This window comes from Dermacentor andersoni, chromosome 3, assembly GCF_023375885.2.
Source record: "Dermacentor andersoni chromosome 3, qqDerAnde1_hic_scaffold, whole genome shotgun sequence".
In the NCBI taxonomy this organism is placed as follows: domain Eukaryota; kingdom Metazoa; phylum Arthropoda; class Arachnida; order Ixodida; family Ixodidae; genus Dermacentor; species Dermacentor andersoni.
Window position 1 is genome coordinate 21,539,094 of NC_092816.1, and position 25,321 is coordinate 21,564,414.

At 48.1% G+C, this 25,321-nt stretch overlaps 1 protein-coding gene across 2 annotated transcripts in view; it reads left to right on the plus strand.

The window, feature by feature from the left end:
* Positions 1-11,234: 11,234 nt before the first annotated feature.
* The window catches only part of LOC126519061 (zinc finger protein basonuclin-1-like), a 347,911-nt gene continuing 333,824 nt past the window's right edge, over positions 11,235-25,321 (plus strand). Inside the window, exon 1 of one of the 2 annotated variants that reach the window (XM_050168673.3) lies at positions 11,235-11,775. In XM_050168673.3, coding sequence (XP_050024630.2) covers positions 11,685-11,775 — 91 coding nt within the window. In that variant the 5' untranslated portion in view covers positions 11,235-11,684. The remainder of the gene's footprint in view (positions 11,776-25,321) is intronic. The other variant, XM_055065443.2, reaches the window with a different exon arrangement.

Genomic DNA, 25,321 nt, shown 5'->3' on the forward strand with positions numbered 1-25,321 from the left:
AAAAACGATAAACAATCAGTGCTTACATGTCCACAAAAAGTATTCGAAGTTCCTTGGATGAGGAAGTATATGCACCTTGATATTTATTTAAAATGTATGGTAGATTATATTGTAATGACTGTGGGCTATATCCATTACGAAACCACAAAACACAGCAGTATCACTATTTCTTGTATTAGCAGAAATGAATTTTGATATCAAAGGTGCAGTAGACGCGAGGAATTTTTTGAAGGCAGTATTTGAGAAATAAAATGAGTTTAAAAGGCGAAAAGTGTAGAAATAATCTGTCTTGACAATTTTATGCTTTAAAACATCTGGATGCGTTGTCTCCAGAAATCCCATGTTTCCAATGTACCGGATAATTTTCTTTTGCAAAGCAAGGATTTTCATAATATTGGTCTCTCCTGTACTCGCTCACACTAAGCTACAGTAATTTAAATGGGAACAAAATAAGGCGTAATAAATGTTAAGTTTTGCTTTGGGTGGAAGAAGACACCGACATCGAGGCAGAACACCTGTGACAGCAGGCAGTTTTTTGCAGATATTTTCAATGTATTTTCAAACTGCACTATATTACTCTTACACAGTGACTTTGTATTCAACCCACAATTTTCAGCTTATAAAGGACCCTTGGCTCCCAGCGAACCTCGATTGGTAATTCGAGTGGAATAATATTGTACGGAGACGCGATGACATCAGAACCACTCGGAGGTATTTATCAGTGCTAAATAAAAGTTTCGCATCTGTCGTTGGAGCCATGTATCTTATGGCGATGAATCGCCATAAGATATATGAATCCAAATGAAGACCATTGAATCCATGAAATGAACATCAATCAATTCAAAATGGCGCCTCCTGGCGCCATTCTTGCATTCATTGGTGCTGGAAAAATACAAGAAAGTAACAAGGAATACTACAGACTATGTATACTATGAAGGAAAATGAAAGGGAAATGAAGATGACCATGATGAGAAAGGGGAAAGCCACAATAAGAACAACAACAAACGTGGTTTGCTGCCTTCTAAGGGGCTCTGTGCTATATAGGACAAACGCAGAGACAGAAGGGGAAGAAAACAAGGACGAACGCTATGAAAAGTGTCATGGCCCTACACTAACTATTGTTTTGTTTGCGACAATGTCACGTGAAGTATTATTAATGTGATGCCATCGAAGTCAGGGATGCAAGGCTCGCACGCCCGCTATCACATATATATATATATATATATATATATATATATATATATATATATATATATATATATATATATATATAGTGGATGGGGAAACAGCGCCGCGGTAGCTCCATTGGTCGAGCATCGCACGCGAAATGCGAAGGTTGTGGGTTCGGTTCCCACCTGCGGCAAGTTGTCTTTCCATCCACTTTAATTTCCATTAATTTATAGTTTCTTTATTTCATTTATTAAGCACAAGTGATTTCCCCTATGTTGTCCTTGGTGTCAGTGTTTGTTGGCTTCTTATGAAATGACTATATATATATATATATATACACGGACGCTCTGCGCTTCCTGAGCAAATGATTGGGCGGGCGCACTCCCTACACCCGCCGTCCGTTACGACTCTGACTGCGAAATACCATCGACTTCAGATGCGAAAAAGAAAGAGTGAAAGAAAGAAAGAAAACCGAAAGGTAGATGGAGAAAGTGTTGTCTTTATGGCATGGCCCCAAGAAAGAAAGAAACAGCAGATATGAGGACGTGAGAGAGAGAGAAGCATAACGACTGTGCCCGTCAGAGATTTGCACCGCGGCGCAGGCTCGGCCGGGCCAGAGACGCGTGCTTGTCAATGCGCTCTCCAAAGGAAACGAAAGTGGGCAGAAGAAAAGAAAAAAAAAAAAGAAAATCGAATCGCGACGCTCGCAGCACACATCTCTGCGGTTGTGGCTGCTTCTTCTTATTCTTTCTTTCTATTTCTCACTCTATCGCCTATGCTTGCGCAGCAGCCGCGGACAGAAAAAGAGAAAGTCATCCGGAGAAGGGGGAGGGGGGGCAGCGAGAGAGCAGAGGCGCACCCTGCATCCACATAACAGGCGACGCGAGCGGTGGCATGTTCGAACGGCGGGAAAGGCACGTCCGCTGCCGGCGCGGCCACCAGAGCCGCGAAATGCACACAGTTGTCTGTGAGTGTGTAAGAGCGGCAATCCACCCCCGCCGTCCCCTCTGTGCCACCGCGAAGAGCGTATGTGTGTGTGTGGAGGGGGGGGGGGGGGGGGGGGGGCACGATGTGCCGCCGGCAGACCCGCTGCGGCAGTCGGCCCCGAGCAATCTCTTATGGCCGATTTTTAATTCGATTATCGGGCCCGTTATGGCGCCTCTGCGCCGATTAGCTGTCACGTTGACCGACCGACCGCACCAAAAACAAGACCGTATGTGCGCGCGGAGCGCAGGACCAAAGAGATGGGAGGCGAAAAGAAAAAGAATAAAGGAAGAAAGAAATCGCATCGAGCGCCACGGACACGCCGGGGAAAAAAAGGACAGAAAGGATGAACGGACAAAAAATGGGAGCAAAAGGAATCAGGCAGCAAGCCACGGCAGCAGTAGCAGCTGCGGGCAAGCAAATTCAATTTTTGTCCGCGCACCGTCGACCGAGGAGAGGACCCCCGGGCTTCTGCTGCTGTTTCTGGCGGCAACGGCGCTTATCTGCGGCAGCGGCGTCTCTGTGCGGCGGGCTTTTATATCGGCGAAACGTGTCTGGCGTTGGCGAGAGGACGGGCGACCAGCACGACCACCGCCTCCCCCTGCGCCCTTCAGTCGTGCCGAGCTCTCCTCGGTGCCGAGCAGGGGAGCGTCCGACCTGCGAGGCAGCGGCGACGGGCGGCTGCTTCGCGTCACGCCAAACTCGATGTGACCCGCGTCGTTGCGCCTCCCCGCCGCTGCCGGCAACCTGCCGCCTCTGATGGCTTCCGCGCGGGGACGCCAGGGACGCGTCGGTGCTCCTGCGATTCCCTTCTCTTCGGCGATGGCTGCGAGGGACAGGAAGGAGAATTGGGGAACGAGGCGAGGATGTCGGCCTCTTCCCGGCGCTCGTTGCTTGCTCAGCGCTCGCTAAAAGCACGAGGGCATCTCTTCTCTTGAGCCCTGGCCAAGTTTCTTTTGCAGTAATAAGAAATATTGCCGTCCGCTCCAGCAACGAAATGGGCATATTCCTTTCTTTATGTATTCATGTCTGCGCAGGCGCAAACGCTCGGCTTGTTCGGTCGCCTCTGCTCGGTAGAAATACGGTGATCCTTACGCGTAATCAGTTGAAACTGCAGAGGCGGACGGCAGCGCGGACATTGAGGCGTGTGTTCATCGACTCATCGAACAGAGAACGACACGAGCACAAGACAGCAATTAAGGAAAACAGAAGTGACCGAAAAGGAGAAGCTGAGGGTCAGGATCTTGCAACAATGGAAGGAGCGGAGTAGTAGCACACATGCAGCATTGCATGTGTCGCATGAATGGGCGCACTATCAAAGAATGGCCGCAGTGGTCAGTGAAAACACAGAGCAAGGGCGTGCCCTCCCGCTCCCCCCTCTTCTCAACACTTGACGTACCTGGCAGGTGCGACAAGTAACCATATTTGTTTCCGCTGTGGACAATCGTAGTTTCAAAACCTAACTATTAATGTATAATTTACGATCCGGGCAAAGATAGAGAGGTAATTTATTTGAAAGGAGGCAGAGAGGTCGGCCTGAGCTAGCGCACTCTAGCCTGCTACTCTGCAAAGGTGGAGGGGGACGTAAAGGTGTGATGAGGGATGATGGTGGTATAGAAAGAGAGAAAATTAATTGCAATGAACGGCGCGTGCCGAGTCGTAGTATTAAAAAGAAAGAACAACAATAAAAAGGGGATTCAACTGCAACTCATTATAAGACAATACTGATTTGAAGGTTACGTATGGCCGGCAGAAACGGTTCCATCCTTCTATTAACCCATTTGGTGGAGCATTTTGTTCCAGAGAAACGAGATGGCACGCCTCTGCGATAGGGCACGAATACGAAACCATTACCGCTTCCACCTTGCTTCTGTGCGATCAGCTGTCGCAAATGCAACTTAGTTTTCGCTAACGCACTGTGTTCCAATCATGCCGGACTGAATCATGTGGATTCAGGACGTGTGCAGTATAGTTGGCTGCAAAAATAGGCTAGCATATTAAGGAATGGAATGAATCTGTGTAGCGAAGTTTGCGGACCGTTGCTGCAACTATCCGTACGTGTTACCGGCACTTCGAGATGTACGGCTTTCTTCGAGGATAGAGAAGTTTGCTCATCTGCCAGCGTTGTATCGCTAACCTTCAAAGAAAGTGCTTCAGCTTCGGAACGTCGGCAAGAGTGAGTACCGCTTGTTAAACTATGAGAAAGGGAGCGTAGCGCCTCTTCCTGTCACATTACGTTTCGCGCACAGTACCTACGCACATCTACCCCAACTGGCACGGAATCTCAGGCTCACTCCATCGCCAACGTGTCAATAAGTGAATGGGCGCACACTTGAATACATGCGCACCATATACGCACAGCAAATGACGGACAATACCGATAGCGTACGAATGGTCAAGGCAGAATGTCTCCTGGCGGTCCACAAGAGTAAGCGTGTTACTAGCGATAATACAGCTTTGCTACAAGGTATTACAATGTGGAAAACGGCTACATTTCAAGCCTTGCTCGTAGCTAGAACAAATATATCGGGCTGAGAACACCTGCGAGTGATAAGGCAAAAATAATTAGGTAATAAAATTGATTATATTATAGGGTTTTACGTGCCAAAACCACGATCTGATTATGAGGCACGCCTTAATGGGGGACTCTGGAAATTTGGACCACCTGGGGTTCTTTAACGTGCACCTAAATCTAAGTACACGGGTGTTTTCGCATTTCGCTCCCTTCGAAACGAGGGTCGCCGTGACGGCGACTCGATCCCATGACTTCGTGCTTAACAGCCCAACGCCATAGCCACTAAGTAACCGCGGCGGGTGAAATAATCAGATAGTGACCGCACGAAGGAAATTTACTGAGTCAGAAATGTGACAAGCCGCTGCTTTAAAATATTTGCCAAATAAAGAACGAATAGCAAAGCACACTAATCCTGATTCAATTCGTGAGCGGAAAGTTTGGATAGCTTGGAATACATATTTAGCCTCGCTTTTAAAACAAGCACCATATACACTGCTCGCGCCGTTTGTACATAGCTTAACCAGCTTCCAAAGCGCTTTTCCGTGTTCTCTGAAGCTGTGGCCAAAGCTTCGTCTCGTCCACCCAGTCACAGTCTACGATATCTCCCGAAACATAGCTTTGCTAAGCCGCGCCGGCATCATACACGCCCATTATAAACGCGGAGCCAACGGAGGCAGTTCAGGCAAGCAATGGGCACGTCACCACGTGATCAAACATGGCAGCGCGCACGGAATCGCCGCGAAAAGGGTCAATAAGGTGAATCGTTGTTATACTTCAACAATATTTGCGGATATTGAGTAAAAAGCGTTCCAGCATTCCGTGTGGTACATTAAGTATATAGGCATATTTCAATATGGTAGCGCTTATCCATTTGATTCTGGAAGTACTCACTCAATTTGGCGAAGTGTTGGTATCCCCTCCCCCTTTTCTTTTGCCAAGAACAGTGACGTTGGAGCTAATCAAAGCTCTGTATAGACTTGCTCTGCCATATAGCACGTTCTTACAAAAGAAGCGAGCAATGCTGCGCTGTCTTGCAGGCATTCGTGAATCTGTTCATTTCGGCTAGCACCTGATACACGGTGCGAGACTGTGCCCGGTTGTAGGCTGCTGCATTATGGCACTGTGAAGCGACATTAGTCGGCTTTGTTGAGTTAGAGCCGGGAAGCCTCACAAAAGACGAGGTTTCACATCCTAGCATACTGACCATCGCGTCACAGCAGCGGTGTCCTAGCGCTCTTTCTCTTTCGTACGCCAGCGCCGCCTGTAGCGGGGGGAGCAACTGCTCATCATGCCGCCCAGAGCACCGGCTCGACGGTCGTTGGGAGCAGCTGGAGCAGCAGCGCCGCAACAGCGCCACTGTCTCTGCAGTGGCGGCAGCAGCGACAAACGGCGCCCTGCTGCCCCCGCCCCGAGTCCCGCCCCGGGGGTGTCGCCGCGGTGTCGCCTCAGCTACGAGCGTCGCAACTCGCGGTCTTCCCCCGGCGTGGCGACGCGCACGCGCCGTGTGACGAAGTCGCGGGGCACGGGCCCCGACTGCCGAGGGGCCGGGCTCCGCTCGGGGGCGACCCGGGGCGTTACTATAGGTGTCTGACACCCCCTTTCCTTGCCTCTGTCGCGGTTGTACTGGCCCTCTCGTTCTTTTCGCAGTCCGTGATCCATTATGGCGCTCCGCGAGACCTAGGGCGTCGACGCAGAGGCGGCGAGAGGCCGCGGGAGTGCGAAGGAGAGAGTGGTTTGTTGACAGCTGGATAAGCTTCCCGGACATCTAGGATAGCAGCTTCCCTTTCAGAGGGATGGGGAAGCGGGTAAGTTCGAGAGAGACAGAGAGAGAGAGAAACGCTATAATGAAAGAGATGTTAGCTATAGCGAAACGCCTGACATGCTACTCTAGATGATCAGGGTGAAAGATGAAATGTAGAAGTCACAATCCTTGGTGGCGGATGTGGAACACCCTTTCTTCCGCATGCGTCACGAGTACGTGAGTTTTTTGAGTGGTGGCGCTGGCCTACACTTCCAAGGTTAGTTGTAGTAGTAAAAAAAAACATACACATAAATACCCAAGAAAGTGGATGGGGAAACGGCGCTGCGGTAGCTCAATTGCCTAGAGAATCGCACGCGTAATGCGAAGACGTGGGATCGTTCCCCACCGGCGGCAGGTTGTTTGTTCATCCACCTTCATTGCCATTAATTTATCATTTCTTTAATTCAGTTATTAAGTACAAGCAATCTTTGCTGTGTTGTCCTTGATGCCTTTGTTTGTTGACTTCTTGTACATTGTACATTGTAATACAGTCTTATACTCCCAACATCCCCGTAACAATCTGATTGATACAAATCGGGCTCCTCGGTGAACCCCTTTGCCTCTCCTTTACGACTACGATGACTACAGACGAAGAGGATGGGCCTTGACAGTGCCGACCGCCAGACGTCGCAGCATCTTCGTTTGCTCAAATCCAAACAAGACAGTCGTTCACAAGAATATTGAGACTTGCTTTTTAAACGCTGGTCGAACAAGGGATTTCTCGTGCTAGAAAACCTCTCGACAAGTCACATAACCTCCGAGGTCGGACTGCGCGGGCTCTCCGCGCGTCTCGCGATCTCGAAGGCTACGCTAAACTTTGCCTTCGGCACGCCTTGCTCGATTACCGTTCATGACGTAGCACTTTGCGCGTAATCTATATGTGAAAGAACAGTAGGGGTCTCGTCATCGTCTCAGCTTGCTGTCGATCATCTCTCATCATAAAAGCGCGGTAATTTCAGCATACTGCATGTAAGATCCTCCGTTACTTGTTGTCTAAACGCAAATAAGCAGGACAATCGACATAATCGCACATCTCGCCCTACGCTACTACACTTCCGACCTCGTAGCACACATTGGCATGCGTGTTCACGAATGGTGACGCGCACCACTCGCATCCTCGAGGTGTGAATGAACAAGACGGTAGTACTCATCATCGTCTCGTCGTGGTTCTGAGTTCAGCGTCGAATTCGGTAGCACCCCGTGCGGCCACTTGCGCCGCAAGCAGGCGGACGCGTCTGTTTGTAACTCGGGCGGCGGCCGCCACCTTAGCTGGGAGACACGCACCAGGGCGCGCGCTGAATGGGAACCCGCGGCGCATTCCTCGCAGGCGCCACTGCTGGCCAATTGCCGCTTGCTGCCATCTTCTTTTTTCACCGACGCGCTCTCTCTTCACGCGCTGCACTCAATCGCTGGCGGCAGCGCGAGTACGAAGATCGCGAGCGCCGTGTGGTCGCGTATATGCGACGGACCGACGCGCTCGTGGAATTTGCTCGCTCGCTCGCCCACGCCGCGAACACAAGAAGAACGCGATGGCGCGTGCGTTTGTGTGCTTTGCAGTGCGGCGCCGAGACGGGCAGAAGCGACCGGTCGTATCCACACGAGAGGAAACCGCAATCGTCGTTTCCTCTCTATTTTTTCCTGCGCGTCTAGGTGTCTGTCTCTTTCAACTTGTGCCGTCTCTCTTCTCCCTCGCTCTCTTTTCATCGCACGTCGATATACCGATGGCCTGCAGCCTCAGCTCGACGCGTAATACGTCGACGGAAAACCGCAACCCCGAAGGAAACTCTCCCGGTTTTCTTGAAAGGGCCCCGCCGCGAGATGTGCCGACTTGAATGAACGGCGTTTGCCGTTGTTGCGTTTGTGCGTTTATACAGGCTGCGCGCTTGCCGCTGCTTTACCGATGTTCGATGAGACGCGCTGAATGGGGAGCTACCGCGTGTTACGCGTGGATACGCTCCTGCTCCGAGTGCCGGGTAAAGGACCGCGCAGGAACGTCGGTTGCGCATTTTCGTGGCCGCTTGTTTCCGCCAGCCACGATGGACCGGGCACTCGACACTTGGTGCGCACTGGGAGGCGTCCTTCTCTTGTCGACTTCGCGTACGTCGATCGTAATAAAATGGAGAAAACAAGCGCACCGCCGATCGACATATCTGGCCAGGTTCTGATTTTAAGGTCACGTTTAGCTTTTGCAATCTCTTTCTTCTCGTCGAATTCGAAGCTGTGAGGTAAGCCTGCAGGCGAGATCTTTCTCTTGCGAAAGCGGGCATAATCAGATCATCGATAATGGATAATTGAGAAAATAGCCATCAAATAATTATTCGTGCTGCAAGCACATATAGAATTAATCGGTATCCGTCCCGTTATCTTCGTCCTGTCCTCAAGCCCCGAGTTTCTTAGCTGCATTCCATCCAGGCCTCTTTTTTTACCTTCGTGACGAGGACGTGGTCGCAGTGCAGAAATCAAAATAGAGCAGGCATCCGGGAATCTTGCGCAAATTGGTGTTGTTTCACGGGAGGTACTTCACCTATTCGTCTTTTTTCCCTTGTCACGCTTGCTGTTCTTCATTATCACCATCCATACGACAATAATTAAAGTTCAACATTTTGTGAAAAAAGAAAGAAGAGAGAGACCAACGCAAATTGTAAGTACTTACTATCACAGTGCGAAGTAATGGTAAAAATCTGCCGTAAGCACGTCAGCTGCACTGACTACATTGCAAGACGCACTCGGCTAACATAAAAAAAATGCCAATCTGGCCTTACTTGAGCACAGACGGTTCTCATTTAGGCTCCGAGGTTGACGAGTCTTCAACCGATCCCTACGGGTAGTCTTCTCCACCGCGGTTACAAATGCTCGTGCACTTATTTTCATTCAAACGAGAAAAGCTGCCAGTCACTCTGAACGTTACGCAGAAGTGTCTTTGCTGGTATCACCTGTGTTCCTGCGCTGACAATTCTTGACTATGAACTAACAGACGCATAAAGGCATTCTTTCACCGTCCATATCTTTTCCAAACGATGCAATTGACGACAAACCAACTTCATCAAGCGCATAGAACAAATCACATAGTTGATGTGATGAGCTTAATTTCTTTGTGGGCTATGTACATAGCTGTAGGCTTTACCAAAACGTAGTCGGGAGTTGGGAGCAAATGACAGAAGAAGTTGGGGGAGAGGTACAGGGTGAGCAGCCCACTGTAGCCAGACGGCGCAATGGGCCGTACTCCTCGCCTAACCTTGGTGCGTTTGTCTTCTGCAGGGGCCAATAGATTGGTCCTTATTATTTCCCTTAATCCTTTCGTAATCTCACCTTTATCAGGATAGTCAAACACTGGCTAACTACACCGCTTCATTTTTTAAATTCTTTTTTCATTTCTCCCTGGTGAAAAAAAGGAAATCCCAAATGCCGATGCCCTTTACACTTTTTTGGCTTCCCCGCAATATTACAACCCTTGCAGTGAAAACAACTTGTACAGAAAAGAGCAAAGAGTGAGTGAGTGAGTGAGTGAGTGAGTGAGTGAGTGAGTGAGTGAGTGAGTGAGTGAGTGAGTGAGTGAGTGAGTGAGTGAGTGAAGGTATTTTCGTTTTGTTCCTATACTCTTTAGAAGAAGCGATATGATGGAGGACGCTTCTCGGGCGCACATTCTTGGCACTTTCCTTTTTTCTTTTCTATGTCAGCTCCAGATCCTCACATGTTCGTGCTAGCCTACGAAAATGGTTAAGCAGGACATGGTAGACAGAAGAAATAAAGAAGGGCGTTTATTGGATTAACTAGTAAGGAAGGACTCTGCTAGTATCTACAAACAGAAACAAAATATCGATGGTACATGGTACTAAGAAGTGGACAATAGTTGCTCAACTTCACTTGGCTATACGTTTGGCCGGAAGGTATTCATGATTATGAATTCGTTTAGCGCTTAAGAAAGGGCGTGGCGAGTGATGATCTGAATTAAAAGAAAAAAGTAAGCGTAAGGGCAAGCCAGCAGAAAGACAGAAGAAAATAGACAGCATCACAATACATAAATGAAACCATAGTCCAACGAAACATTGGCCCTGCAGTTCTGTGATTCTTTCAAATGCATCAGCAAAGCAACCATGCTTTCATGTGCGCTAAATGCGATACACGGGAAGGGAGCAAAGCAAATACAGAATGGAAAAGCAAATCTGCATCTTCAAGAGAGATATCTCTTTCCCAATAATAATTATCAGGCGAGCTTTGTTCTGGTGTTACGGGCTCCCCACTTCCCTCCCCATCCATTCGTTAGCCAGTATGTTAGTGCAGAGAAGCCACAGCAGGAGCGCTGCTTCGACGAGCTTCGCGCTCTCATACCCCGATCCGCTTCTTCGGTTTCCCCCTCCGCAGGTTGAAAAAGCGGTGCGCTCATCGTCGGCCCGGCGGCCGCGGCCTGTGGCGGCGCTTGCCTGCTCCTCGCCGCGCGTCCGAGAAGGAAGCGGCCAGCGCCGCTTCGGAGATCAATCAGCACGGTCCCGCTGTCGACCGAGTTGGCGCGGCGCCACGCTAGGCGGCGGCGTCGGCGGCAGCGCCGGCGTCCGTGTCGCCGCGGCAGCAGGCGCATGCGTGGCTCGCCGGGTCGCTTTCCCGCAGAGCGGCAGGAGGGAAGCGCGTGACTTCCCTCGCCCCCCACACGCCGCCTGCCGCGCGCTTCCGCGGCCGCCACAACGTCTCCGACGTCGCGCCGAAGGCGTGGCGTGACGTCAAGACTGCACGTGACGCCCCAGGCGGCACCCCCCTACCGCCACCCCCAATTCTCTTCTGTGATCCTCACCCCCTCCCACCCCCTTCCTTGGCTGTCGGCCCCCTCGGCGGTGGTGGTCGTCGCCGGCCAATCGGAGGACACGTCCCGACGCCGAAGGCGACACGACCGCGCGTCGCTGTCGACGCTGCGCTGCGCCGTCGTGTGGGCAGACCACGAGGCCATCGCATCCTCTCGGAAGTCGTGGGTGCGCACCATCCGAACTGTCGCCGACTACTGCGTCTCCTCGGAGAGATGTCGCGCAGGTCATTGCTCTGACTTGACTGTGACGGCACGTCAGCCATGTGACACCTGAAGAGCAACCGTGTCGGGCGGCTGTGGTGTTCTGTGTGTGTGCGCGCGTGCTAGTCGGGAAGTGAGACTACTCGTGGGTTGTGCTGACTTTCCCACGGAAACAGCCGCGAGGAACTTTGCGGACTGGCCTGGTGTGTCCGAGGGCTATGCTTACGCATCCTTGGCTCCAGTTCTTGCAGCCACCCGTCGTTCCACATCTGCATGCATCGCCGGCCGTGTCAGCTGCCGCCGCCAATGGTGAGTCATCGGGTTGGGTCACGGAAAGAATATTTTGGGTTTGTCAGTACATCGCATGGTGCATAACAAACGGTACGCGAGCCACGCGTGTTGCACGTGTTGACGTGCCGATCGTTGACTGCGGTGAACGGACGCAGAAGGCGCAGGCGCGGCAACCATTGCAAGCTGTGATTTTCCTACTGATCAGCGCGAACAGTTGCAGGCAGCGCGAGACAAAGCTGAGCTGTTAACATCGTATACGTTCAGTTACAGTGGTGCGTGCTCGTGAACACTACCGTTTCAGATTTGGCACGCACAAGTTACTGTGCAAGGTGAGTGGCAAATCGTAACCACGAATCAACTCAAGGTCGTCCACTTTAGTTGAGAACACGGAAATGAGAAGCGGAGCTACGACCTTATAACTCTGAGTCGGCGAACGGCCGTGGTAATGAACGCAGGAAATGGACACTGAGTTGGTCTTCCGGTAACCGTACGCGATACAGGGCGCTCAGACATGTTCCTTGCTTTTGTTGTTAGATATTTGCAGCGTGGCAGACGAGAGGAAAGAGGAACGAAAAACTGTCTCGCGTCTCACGCAGCGCACCCAGGTGGCCGTAATGTCCGCAGATAAACATTACGCAACGAGTGACTTTACTAGATGTGCCGGAGTACTGGCATCTCACAATATGCAAGGCACCGCAACGCCAAAAGTCATGGCATTACTATGTGTGTTAGGAGCTAGTAACCTGAGAACTGGTGACATCTATTGTTATCAATCGAACGGTCGTATTAGTTCAACTGTCGAAATCCTATGATTATGACAATCTAACGTACAAATAAAGCACGCATTTATGTCTTATCTGTGACTCCTCTAGTAAGCTCTGAGGGTAAACAGTGCGCAAATTGATATTGCCCTTGTTAATGTGAATCGACGCTGCTGGCTGTTCCGTAATGTGAGCCTTACTCGTAGTTTTGCATGTGCTGCATTGCGTTGCGTTGTGCTGGAAGACTGTAATTGAAAATATATTTTACTTATAAATAGAGATAAGTGCACACTCTATAGGATACAGCTGCACTTGCACAAGGTGAGGTATTTTGTCGTAACACGCAGTTACAAATTTGTGCACCACATGCTACAACGTTGGATTGCCTAAATGCTAAGAAATCTTCGTACAAAGCCCATTTTATAAATGTGGAAAAAAAAAAACACTAAGAATTTCTCGGACACACACTAGTCCTTCAGACAGCAAGTGGAGTATTTTCCTTACGCCTCAACCGCCTAGTAACTAAAGGGTTCACAAATCAACCTTTAATTTGACATTTGAACACACAATGCAGTCGCGGGATCAAAGCCATTCAGTACTGAAAGAACCTTCCAGTTACCAGAAAATTTTGATCAAGCACCACTTTTGCAATATCCGTGCCGGAAATGTGCCGTGAAATACAGTGGCACCTTATTACTCCCCAGTAACATCGTTTGCGCAATATGAGACGAAACTACGTGAAGCACCAGTGTACTGTTGAACATATCTTTTAATGTTTCAAAATGGTGCCGTAGTCTCAAGTATCCTTGTATACTAATGCTTGTCACGTAAACTAATTTGGTTTAAGGTCTAATGTGAACCGAAATTCAATGAAGCAATTAAGAAATTATGAATGAATATACTTTGGTGAGTGATTGCTTGGCAGTTGCAGGAGGTGTGCCATGGCGTTACTAATTAAGAAGTTACTGAGCAAAATCTTGCTAGTGAAGGTGCTAGCTGTGCGCAACTTGCACTTTTTGTCGTCGCCTATTGTTAACATTCTGTTACAAAAAAGAAACAATTTTTTAAAATCTCTTGTGCACAGCCTGGAAATGCTCTTTAATTTTATATGACAGGGGTGGTATGCTTATAATTGAAATACATGTAAAAAATGCTACCACTTAAGGACATCAGTACGTTCGGCTCGCCGTCACGGCTATCTGTTACCGCTGCTGTCGTTGCCACGACAACCACGTGCTATATGTAATTTTTTTTTTTTTTACTTTGTGCGGTACAATTGAGCCAGCCTTGAACGCGGGAAAAATGAGAAGCCCCACTTTGAAAGCGAGTAATGAGTCAAAGATAAGACCGAGGTAAATAATTTTCCGCGAGGGCTTATGGGTACGAGACGCGAACATACCTGTACGATAATTATGGTCTGGCTGACCAGTTTCAAACAAGTGTTTCCGACAAACGAGTCAAGCGATTATTGTCTAGTTAACAAAAATTGGCAGCGTGTGGCAGCAAAACGTCTGAATGCGACAACAGAAGCACCCAACCCTTTCTGAGTGTCAGCATGTGGCTGCTTTGCAGGGGAGAAACGTTTGGATTATTGATGCTTACACCAAATTACTGCGTAGATCATCAGATGCGGAGCGATCAGAAATACATAGAACGAGAGATAGAGTAAATGAAAGGAAAGGAAGTTAACCAAGCTTAACCAGGACTGAGCTGGTTGGCTACCCTGTGCTGGAGGACGGGCAATTTTATTACGTCGGCTACTGCAGTGCAAGTCAACTCCTGTCTTCCTTTGTTTCTCTTAATCTTGGCCTCAAAACTGTGAAGTCTGTAACGATCAATTAACAAGGCGTTTTCTGAAAAAAATTATAATAACTGGTTCTAACGGAGAACAACAGGTTTCGGTAAACGCAGCTCGTCGTTCAGTGGAGTTATTCACTTAATCCCGAACTGACATTCAGGAGCTTGCCACTCACTGAAATTCCACTCCCCACAAAGCAGACATATATATCCATAGACTTCAGTATACGGCGAACTTCACCACGAGGCGCGTCTTTGGAATAATTAAGTGCCAGATTTCTAAAGGAATAAAACGGTGCAAAAAGACGGGACGACAGACGCAGCGCTGTACCTGTCGTCTTCTTCGCTGTCCGATTCCCTTCACAACGTGCCCCAACCAGCTCAGCACAGCCAACGTGGCATAACGTGGCCTGTACGCCGTTGAGGAAAAGGAAAAGCAACACCATAATTTGCACTCAAGGGATCTCCCCTGCTCAACGTCTGTTCCGCACGTGGAAGCTTTACTTTATACTGAATGCACAACCGGAAAACTGTTTTGAACTTGTTGGCTTCGAATCCTATGGTACGAGTAATCGTTGCGTGGAAACAAATGCTATGTTTATTTCATATTTCTACGTATAGTGCATATGACAGGTTGCATTTGGTCTACCATTCTTATACCGTTTTAGCCCATCCACCCTATAGACGACAGTTGTCGACTAAAGTGATCATATCCCGTAACACAAAGAAATGCATATTTACGACCACTTACTTTTCTGTAGATATTCAGGAAGAACAAATAAAGAAACAAGAAAGTGGTACGCAGGTGGATGGTTTCAGAGAAATACTAGTGGTTTAAGACCGTTACCCATTAGCCACTGAGCTAATCGGTCAACACCAGCTCTTTTTCACCCCGTGTCCGACGGCCAACCCAAGTTCTAGTGCGTGTCCAAGGTCTACAGTTCTCAAATACGGCGGTATTTACAACCAGCGCACATTCATTTGGGCACGCATACTGCGACGTTGTTGATCCTTTCCCCTGCCTCACGATGCTAAATCGGGCTTCTCGTATCTTGCTTACCTTAATTCATCTGGGGCTTATTATTTTTATTCACACTCGATTTCCTTTTCTTCTTTTTCGAGAAGGCTGCAAAATTAGGAGGAAGTTTCAGCCACCGTCAGCCTCTTGAGGTTTAAAAGATTCTAACCAATCTCTATAGTTGGCAAAGGTCCTGGATCTGGATGAGCGAAGGATATGGCGTTCTGCTATTGATCACAAAGACGTACTTCCCACGTCTAGTTATAGTATAGCGTAAGCAGGGATAACCACTCAGGAAGACGCAAAATACATGACGCTAACTTCAAACAATGTTCTTGGAAGTTAGTGCCGTGTCTGTGTGTCGTGCGTCAGTGTTCCTGTTTCAGCTACTAGACTACATTATGATGTCATACCAAACTGGCCACATTGGCAGTACACCTCGACTTATACTAGTTGCCCGGAAGGTAACTGTGCAGGGAGGAAAAAAAAATAATAAACGCATAATATTCAATGACATTGCAATTTCACGTGTAATTTGATAGCGCAGGACGTATAGCGAATACGCCTGGTAACTTTTCTGGGGCACGCTCAAAGGACGGAGGTCCGAGAACCATCCTCACGTACACGTTGCAGGAGCTACAGAGAGTCATTGCCGAGTGCATTGCACAGACAACTCCACCAGCAGTCCACCTAGTGTTTAACAATATGCAGCGTCGTGTGCAGAGATCTCTTCAAGGCGGGGGTGGACATTTTCAGCATCACTTGTGCAGTGATGACTGCACTGCCGTAGGTAAAACTTCACATTTTAAGACCATCATTGGCTCTGCACAGGTACTTTTCGGACGCCCAGTATTTGGGTTACGTTGTATAACGCTGAGAAGGAGAGGGTGCGAAGGGGGTGCGGGGTATTTGCGTGTGTGTGTGTGGAAAATTTGCTTTAACTTCCTTGAATGCCTTCTTTAGGGTACACTTTGGAGATATAATCTCTGTTGATTACTCTTACAAAAGAATTCTTACAGAAGAGGTGTTCATAAACCGGGGCGCCATTTAATCCGAGTAACGAGCATAGAATGCCCTAGCCAGTGACAAATGGCTCTTCGAATAAAACAAAAAATAATAAGAGAAGCTTCGCGGATCCGGCCCCTCTTGCAAGCTCGAGTTTGGAAGCAGTAGCTGTCTGCTTCAGCTCGCCTCCTTTCATAATATTACGCGATTGCTCTCTTAGCACAATGACAAAAAGCGCCGCTATATTCATGGCCCACGATAGGAGAGACGCGGATGCTTCACGGAGAACTACGAGAGAATGGGGACAATCGAAGCGCGTGATTTGCTGCTCGCTGACAACCCTTTATATACAGCTGTCCACGTGGAAGACGCCGGTGCTGATGGGATTATGCACTTTTCGTGAGCCGTTCCATCTTGCGCTGACACATTGAGAGCCGGCTTCGTGTGCATGCGTAAGCTATGGGCAGCAGCGCAGTCTTCACGCAGTGGCCGCGTGCGGAGTCCGGCGCCCGCCGTTAAGCGCAGCGCACCTGTCGCTTCGTGCAGGCGTTGCTCGTTTTGACGCTCTCAATGTCACGCTTCTTGACAGGGGTGCATAAAGCACTGACGGTATAGAATAGCGTGCTAGTTGGTTCAGGCATCTATACTTCAGCCCATGATCTCTCCCTGTTTGCGATGTCGGATATTATCCGTACGTATGGACGACACGCCAGTACAAACGATATCGCTCGTTGTTTGTCAACTTATGGAGAAAGTTCACAAGTAGGGAGGAGACGTGCGCTGAAACAAGAGCCGATTCATTCATTCATTATTATATAATTCATTCATTCATTCATTTTAAATAGTCTGCTGAATTTAACGGGCCGTTATGGGGAACGACAGCTTCTCTGAAAACTGGAGAGGTTTGTCTGGCTGTTTGTCTAAAAGACTATTCTATATATAAATTAATTATGTGAAATGACACTTATTCAAGAAACATACTACGGAGATGGCGTACATGATGAAGAAGGAAAAAGAATTCCATGCGAAAACACAACGAATGTCTCACGTGCGTCCAACTGCTTTATTTGTCTAGTATAGTGAAAAAAAAAAGCAGTGACGGTCACTAATCAACGTTTCTTAAATGACTAGAAACTTTCATTTAAGAGGAAGCTTTAGCTCAGGCCCAGCTCCGACGCGGCCTATTCAAATACATGTAAAATGCAAAAACGCTTTTTCTGAGATAACCCCTGGATTGATTTTATTGAAATTTCTTGCATTTTAGAGAAAAAGTTAAATTCTAGTGACTGTTGGAAGTAGAATTTTGATCTAGCACCTGAATGTTGTTTACATGATTTTCAAAAATTAGAAAGTTTGAAAAAATAGAAGCACGAAGTTTACAAATTAATAGCTCTGCGTCAAGAACAGATGTCGCGGTTCTGTAAACGGCACCCACTAGGTCATTGAAAGCGGGCATATTCTATATGTTATTTTATATCTTACATGAATTTGTTACGTGTTGTACAAGGGTTTTGCAAAAGCTATATTTTCATATAACTAATTCTTTTTGAGATTCATGTGTGACATTAATTTTTTCCGATTTAGATGTACTATTATACGCAATTCACAGAATTGTGATATCTATTTTGCTTGCTGAGTTAGAGAGTTCTAAACTTGATAGTTTTGTTTTGTGAAAATGTTCGGTTTTTGCCAATTTTAAACAAAAAATTGATGACCGAAATAAAAAATTCGAAACCAACAGTCACTAGATTTTAAGTTTTTCTTTTAAATGCAACGAACCTCGCCACATTTGGTGAGCGGTTGCCGAGAAATACGAATTCTTCTTATACGTGTATTTAGATAGGAGCACCCGAGCTAAAGCTTCCTCTTAATAGATAGCCGTGTGACGTCAAACGAGGTATGCTGCCACAGTCTCAGAGAAAGAAAAATGATTTCTTATTGTCAGAGCGTGTACTGTTCTCTGATTAAGCCGCGTAAGATTGCTGGTGAGTACTGAGGGCCAATAGACCGCGAATACTTGCACGAGCTTTGCGTGATTGCAACTGTAGAGGCTTAGGAGCGTCATCAAAATGACCACAAATGCAAAAACACCAGAGCCATCGTTGCAAGTTTGCATGCTCAATGTCGCTACGAGATCGACCAGATGCGCAGACATCATTGCACGTGTACAGGTTAGCCATGACAGCGGCAGGATGCAGATTCAAGGGGAACGTCAGGGGTGCAGAATCAGCAGTATCGTTGCAACTACACAACTACTCGCAGCGCCTAGAAAACGGTGAAATGCGTAGACTATAACGTGCACCATTTCGAGTGCGGTGATTCAGGAGCACCAGTGCTTGCAACTGCGTTGACTCTGGAACACCGTGAGAGCAGCCGAGTGACAGACTCAGGAGCAGCACGGCGACTATACAGACTCGCGAACACCACGGAAACGGGCAGGCGCGCAGGCTCATGGGAATTATGACACTGACGGTATTAAGCAAGGTATGAGGACCACCATTGCGACTCCTTGAACTCAAGAAAGGCGTGAAGACAGCCTGATGCGCAGGCCTATATGCCTTGTATTGTAAATATACAGACTCACGGAAACGGCCAGAGACGCGTACCCGAGGTCAGGAATTCGTCTTAGCAGAAGCGTGAGTATAATGACCATTACCAGATGTGCGAACTCGGGATTACAATTGCAACTACGCAGACCCAGCCGGACTATGATGACGGCTGAATGCGCATAAGTCCGAGCACAGTTTGCAACTGCACAAACTCAAGAGCTAGTACCTTGACAACGTGAAGCGCAAGCACCAGTGCTTACAAAGTCATCGAGCGATGCCAGAAATATGGCTGGCGCTAACTTGGACAGAATCCGCGAAGCTGCTCTAATGTAAGAACGACCTGTCATTGGCTATTACCCGGCCGTTCCCTGCACAATCATGGTAACAAGCGATGCGATGATCAAGTCATTAAAAGTTGTGAATCTGGGCTGTAATTAGGTGATGACAGACCGGGCCTCCACAGCGCTTTACGGCTTTATTTAGACCAATTATAGGTATACTTACGCCGAATTAAATTAAATGTCGCGCTTATTGTTCTTCTTAAGACGGAATAGAAACACCTACTTTATAGAAGAAGTTGTAAACATCTTTTCAGAATTTTAAACTCATAAACAAGATCTAAGCCACCATATGACGCCTTGAAAATTGGGCTCGACATTCTACAACATTTTCACTTGATTTCTTGACGTACCTGATGAAACAAACAACTGTTATAGTCAATCCTAATTAATTATTTATTATTAGAAACCCAATGATATTACTTCTTTCGTGGGATACATTCCAGCAACACCGTGTCACAGCCTCGTTAAAAGGTAGTGAATCACATTTTCTTCTTAGATGTTCGCCCCACGCAGACATATGACACCTTGTGCACAAGTTCGCAAATCCATAAGGCAATTGGGGTCGCAACAAATCATTTGGATATTTGATTAACTCCATCATGGAGAACTCGTTTGTGCCTTACTACTCCGTGCCGCCCTATCTACCGCGAAATGGTCTTTGCTCAGAAGACGCGGTCAAAGAAAGGGGGAGCGGAGGGACGTACAGGACACACGAAGCGCTTCGTGTGTCTTGTTCAAGAAGGTCCTGCGTCTTGTTCAAATTGTTCAAGCAATGCATGTGTAGCCGTGTGCAGCCCTCACTTGCATTGCGGCGCACAGTCGCTGCCGCTATATGGACTGTCAGTATCTCCAGCACTTCATCACTTGCAACGGGGCGGCAAAAGTTAAGGTTAGGAAGTCTGCCTAATGGTTTTACGCCGTCCTGAGCTGACAAGAAAGAAAAAGAAAGAAACGCTATGGCAGCAAGTGTTTTTTTTTCTTCTTGCTATTCGAAAACGCACGTTATTTCAAGTTCAACTTTTACATCAACACGATCGACTGCATTCGAACAACGACGCGCTGCTTCTCCTGCACCAACAATTACCGACCGCGGCACGGACACTCACTGGCTTCGATAACCTATACTTCAGGCCAAACGACGTCATCGGTGAGATCATCAGATATGTTTCGGGCCTTTAATGAAATCACTAATGGCCGATACACGCGCTAGGAGCCATGCCCAAAGCTCTGCGTAAGTATCGTGTACGGATCAGCTGAAGCTCTCTCTCGCCAGAAGAACATGGCATTAAAAAAAAAAAAAAAGTAGCACTTAGGAGTGTCTGTAGTATTCGACATGCGCATTGTGTAAAAACTTGGAACCTTGAGATAAGAGATTTTTACGCAACCCTTCTTAAGTTTGGTTAAGTCACGTTTGGTTGCGCAGACTTTATGCAGAAGCTTCGACAATTGAAGTGGTCATCTCATCATGCGGCATCGATGGCTACGTAACTCGCGGGCCGACCTCTACGTCATTTATGCTGATCAATGCTTAGAGCCTGGAAGTGCTGCCTGGCAGTAATAAATCAGGCTGAATAGATAGACTAACCGGAGCTTTCGAATCAGACAATATTACCGCCACCGAGATAGGAACACGATATCAATTACTTCTGAGCCTGCCTCATTACAGCAGCTTGCGCCATCTTCACTATAGCCATACAGATGAAGCTGCTCGACCACAGTGAGAGGGAAAAGAAAGAGAGAAGGTGGTGATGTTAACTAAAAAAAGCGTCTGGTTGTCTATCCTATGCTCGAGAAGAGGAACATGGAAATAGAAAGAAGGGAGAGAGAGAAAGGCGATGAATATGTGCACGTGCGCACAGTCAAAAGCAGCTCACACAAGCCAGTCGTTTTTAAATATCACTAAAGTGTCGTTACTGCTTTCTGGGACGATGATCAGTGGAGATGGTGCTCCAGCATCGTTTGTACGGTCACTCCACCGTACAGTAGCTACTTGACAAGGGCACGAAGCCGCCATAGACTTGTGAAGAAAGATAGCTGCAAGAAGGCTTCACATATTTTTTTTTTCGCGAACTGGCACACAACTGTGCAAGTTCACAACTCTACAATTGTACCTGTGCTTCCCAGGCTCCTCCCTACAACCTCACCTTCTGTATTCGGCCTCTACTTGGCATCTCTCGTGGGAAGGTTGTCTTACGAATGACTAATTCATCTTGAAATGGCTGATTAAGTAAGCGAGACTATCAATGATCCTTCCCGATGAAATGAGTTCAGTGTGGTGAAGTGAGTGCTTGGCTATGGCATGGAGTGGTTAGGGAAAATTGTCACGGTCAAGGACAGAAATCCTGCGGAATTTCACACCAACAGAGGGTGCACAAGTTTAAGAAAATCGGCGTTTCAATTTTTAAGCCTACAGGTCGATTTGGACTCGTATTGTTTTGCGGCATGCCTATCCTTCTTTTTTTCCACGTTTGCTGTTGTTTCCATCTTTCATTTCCCCCTTACCCTTCCTCTAGTGCAAGGTAGCAAACCAGAATCTCATCCTCCGGTTAACCTCCCTGCCTTTCCAATCCCGTCTCTCTCTCTCTCTCTGCACACACACACACAAACACACACACACACACACACACACACACACACACACACACACACACACACACACACACACACACACACACACACACACACACACACACACACACACACACACACACACACACACCACACACACACACACATATATATATATATATATATATATATGTATCAATTTTGACTTTCTATTTTCAAGGCTGTGCTGGCTCCCTGTCCCCCTGTTTTGTTATCACTCTTTTAGCGCGCCAGTTTTGCAGGCCTTGCGAAAACTGACGTTTGCGCAGGGGTTCTGATGCAACTAAGGGATCCAATGCGGTGGCTCTGTGGCTATGGCGCTCTGCTGCTTAGCACGAGGTTGCGGGTTCGATTCTCGACCACGGCGGCGGCATTTCGATGGTGGTGAAATGCAAGATATTTCGTGTAGTAAGATTTACGTACGCGTAAAGTGGCGCTAGGTGGCCAAAATTATTCCGGAGTCCTCTACTACGGCATCTCCCAGAGCCAGAGTTTTGCTTTGAAAGTCGTTAAACGGCAGTGAACCAACAAATAAGGGTGCGCGAATATTTGAAATCACGAGTAAGAACCGAATACTTTTGCATGGAATTGAATTTGCTATTCTAATCGAGAAACTAACATACAATTTCTTCAAATATGCGATAATGATCGCACGTTGAATAGGGGTTCTTACGGTTATTCAATGCGCGGTACTCTTTACCATCAAGATCTCCACTGCAACTCATGTATAACAGAACAAAACCGAGGCGCATGTTCATGGTCCACCGGCCACTTCAATTTGATGTGATAAGCCTATGAGAACTTGCGATAAAAGTTCACCTGCTTCTTAAGTGCAAGTCTCTCAGTCGAACGGGCTTCAAAGCGACGTTGCAGACACTCGACAAAGATTTTTCGCTGATTGAGTTTTAGTGCGACCACAACGGATTTATGTGCATCACTTGCATGTTTGCAGGCTTAAAGTGTTTTCCTAAGATACACACATGTACCGGTATCGAAGTCAGCTTCATTTGATCAGATTACGATACTACTGAAGCTATGACCCGCCGTGGTTGCTTAGTGGCTATGGTGTTGGGCTGCTAAGCACAAGGTCGCGGGATCGAATCCCGGCCACGGCGGCCGCATTTCGATGGCGGCGAAATGCGAAAACACCCGTGTACTTAGATTTAGGTGCACGTTAAAGAACCCCGGGTGGTCGAAATTTCCGGAGTCCCCCACTACGGCGTGCCTCATAATCAGAAAGTGGTTTTCGTACGTAAAACCCCATAATACATACATACTGAAGCTATGCTCTGTGACAGCTGATGTATCGTCATCGTATTAGCGGCGTACTTGAAAAAAGAAACACGATAACTATTGAATATGACTGATCTATAGTATATCAGACTAAAGCACACGCGTAGTACAGGTTCCACTTATGCCTGAATTAAGTCAGCGGCCAAAAGGAGTGGAAAGAAACGACCCCAGCGGACATTTTGATGAATAGACCAAACGCTGTTCATTTACGCGCAAGATTCGTTCATGACCCGAGTTCTCTGAAATTCGCCTGTCCGCACAAAGAGCTCAACGAGTGCAAACCTTTTGTTCGGAACTGGTGCAGTTAAATCCTAGGTGGTACACGAAGCGTGCAGCGGTAAGAAATATAAGGACCGCCACATATCTTGTCGCTGCCCATTTGATTTTTTATATACTGTCGAAAAGCTGTCAGCTCGCTGCAAAGGAGATAAAAACGACGCGTGTTAAGTCCGATCCACGCAACGAATTCAACTCGTGCCAGCTTAAATAAATACGTCTCTGTCTCCTCCCATAGTCGACCAATCCTCGGAGGCCATTCGTTCTTCGGATCTAGCCGGGCGCGACGTACTCACGGTCGCGATCACCGATTGCAAAGGAAACGAAAATTGGGCTCAAATTTCGCCTCGCCATTTTCCGTTCCTTCGCGAACGGCGGCGGCAGCTGTGACGCTTATCCCCATCGGCTGGCGAGATTTGCACAGCGTTGGCGCCGAGGAGCGCCTTGATTGATTCGGGCGGCTTTGCTGGACGGGGCGATCGGTTAGCGCGGCTGTATGCAGACGAGCTTCCCCCTCCCCTCCTCCTCGCCCTGCCGCGACGGTTTCCCGCTCTACCCGGCGATGCTTTACTTCGCGCCGGGCCAAACGAGCGCTGCCACCTTCACGACGCGAGGTCGGCCTGTCATTTGGCTCGAGTGGAACGTATTCTACGTTTCGTTTCCTTTATTCGCCTCCTGCGCTGATGCTATTCTCTCTCGTCTTTGCGTAGAGTACTACCGTTTTATCAAAAGGACGTCGGATGGGGAGGGCGGGGGGGGGGGGGGGGGGGGTGCGGGTGGCGTTGGGTTCCGCGATTGCAGGCTCAGAACTTGGCAGTACAGTTGAGAATATCCAAGTGGTTTCAAGTAGGCAGCGGTGGCGTAGAGGTAGAACACCCGCCTCGCGTGCAAGAGGTCCGTGGTTCGAATCCCGGTGCCGCGCAATTTTCCACCGGATTAAAAAAAAAAAAAAAAAAATCCGCGTGTTGATAAAATTGCATAAACAGGCCTGGAGTGTGGCCTGATGCCGGTGACCAGAACCGGTAACACACTCCCTCACCAGAGCAGGATTGGCCACCCTGGTGCAGTACTTGGCCACAACCTCCTATATGAACACAACAATCAAACCCCGGCCCTCAGTCCCCAGCAGCTGCGAAGCAACTGACCACGGCGGCGGTCAGACCTGCGACGCTGCAGAGGGTGCTAAGAATCCCTGGCTCCGGACAGGCCGCCATTGGAATATGAACCTGGCAACGTTTAACGCAAGAACATTATCTAGTGAGGCGAGTCTAGCAGTGCTATTGGAAGAATTAGAGGGCAGTAAATGGGATATAATAGGGCTCAGTGAAGTTAGGAGGCCAAAAGAAGCATATACAGTGTTAAGGAGCGGGCACGTCCTGTGCTACCGGGGCTTAGCGGAGAGACGAGAACTAGGAGTCGGATTCCTGATTAATAAGAATATAGCTGGTAACATACAGGAATTCTATAGCATTAACGAGAGGGTGGCATGTCTTGTTGTGAAACTTAATAAGAGGTACAAAATGAAGGTTGTACAGGTCTACGCCCCTACATCCAGTCATGATGACCAGGAAGTCGAAAGCTTCTACGAAGACGTGGAATCGGCGATGGGTAGAGTGAAAACAAAATACACTATACTGATGGGCGATTTCAATGCCAAGGTAGGCAAGAAGCATGCTGGAGACAAGGCAGTGGGGGAATATGGCATAGGCACTAGGAATAGCAGGGGGGAGGTATTAGTAGAGTTTGCAGAACAGAATAATATGAGGATAATGAATACCTTCTTCCGCAAGCGGAATAACCGAAAGTGGACATGGAGGAGCCCGAACGGCGAGACTAGAAATGAAATAGATTTCATACTCTGCGCTAACCCTGGCATCATACAAGATGTGGACGTGCTCGGTAAGGTGCGCTGCAGTG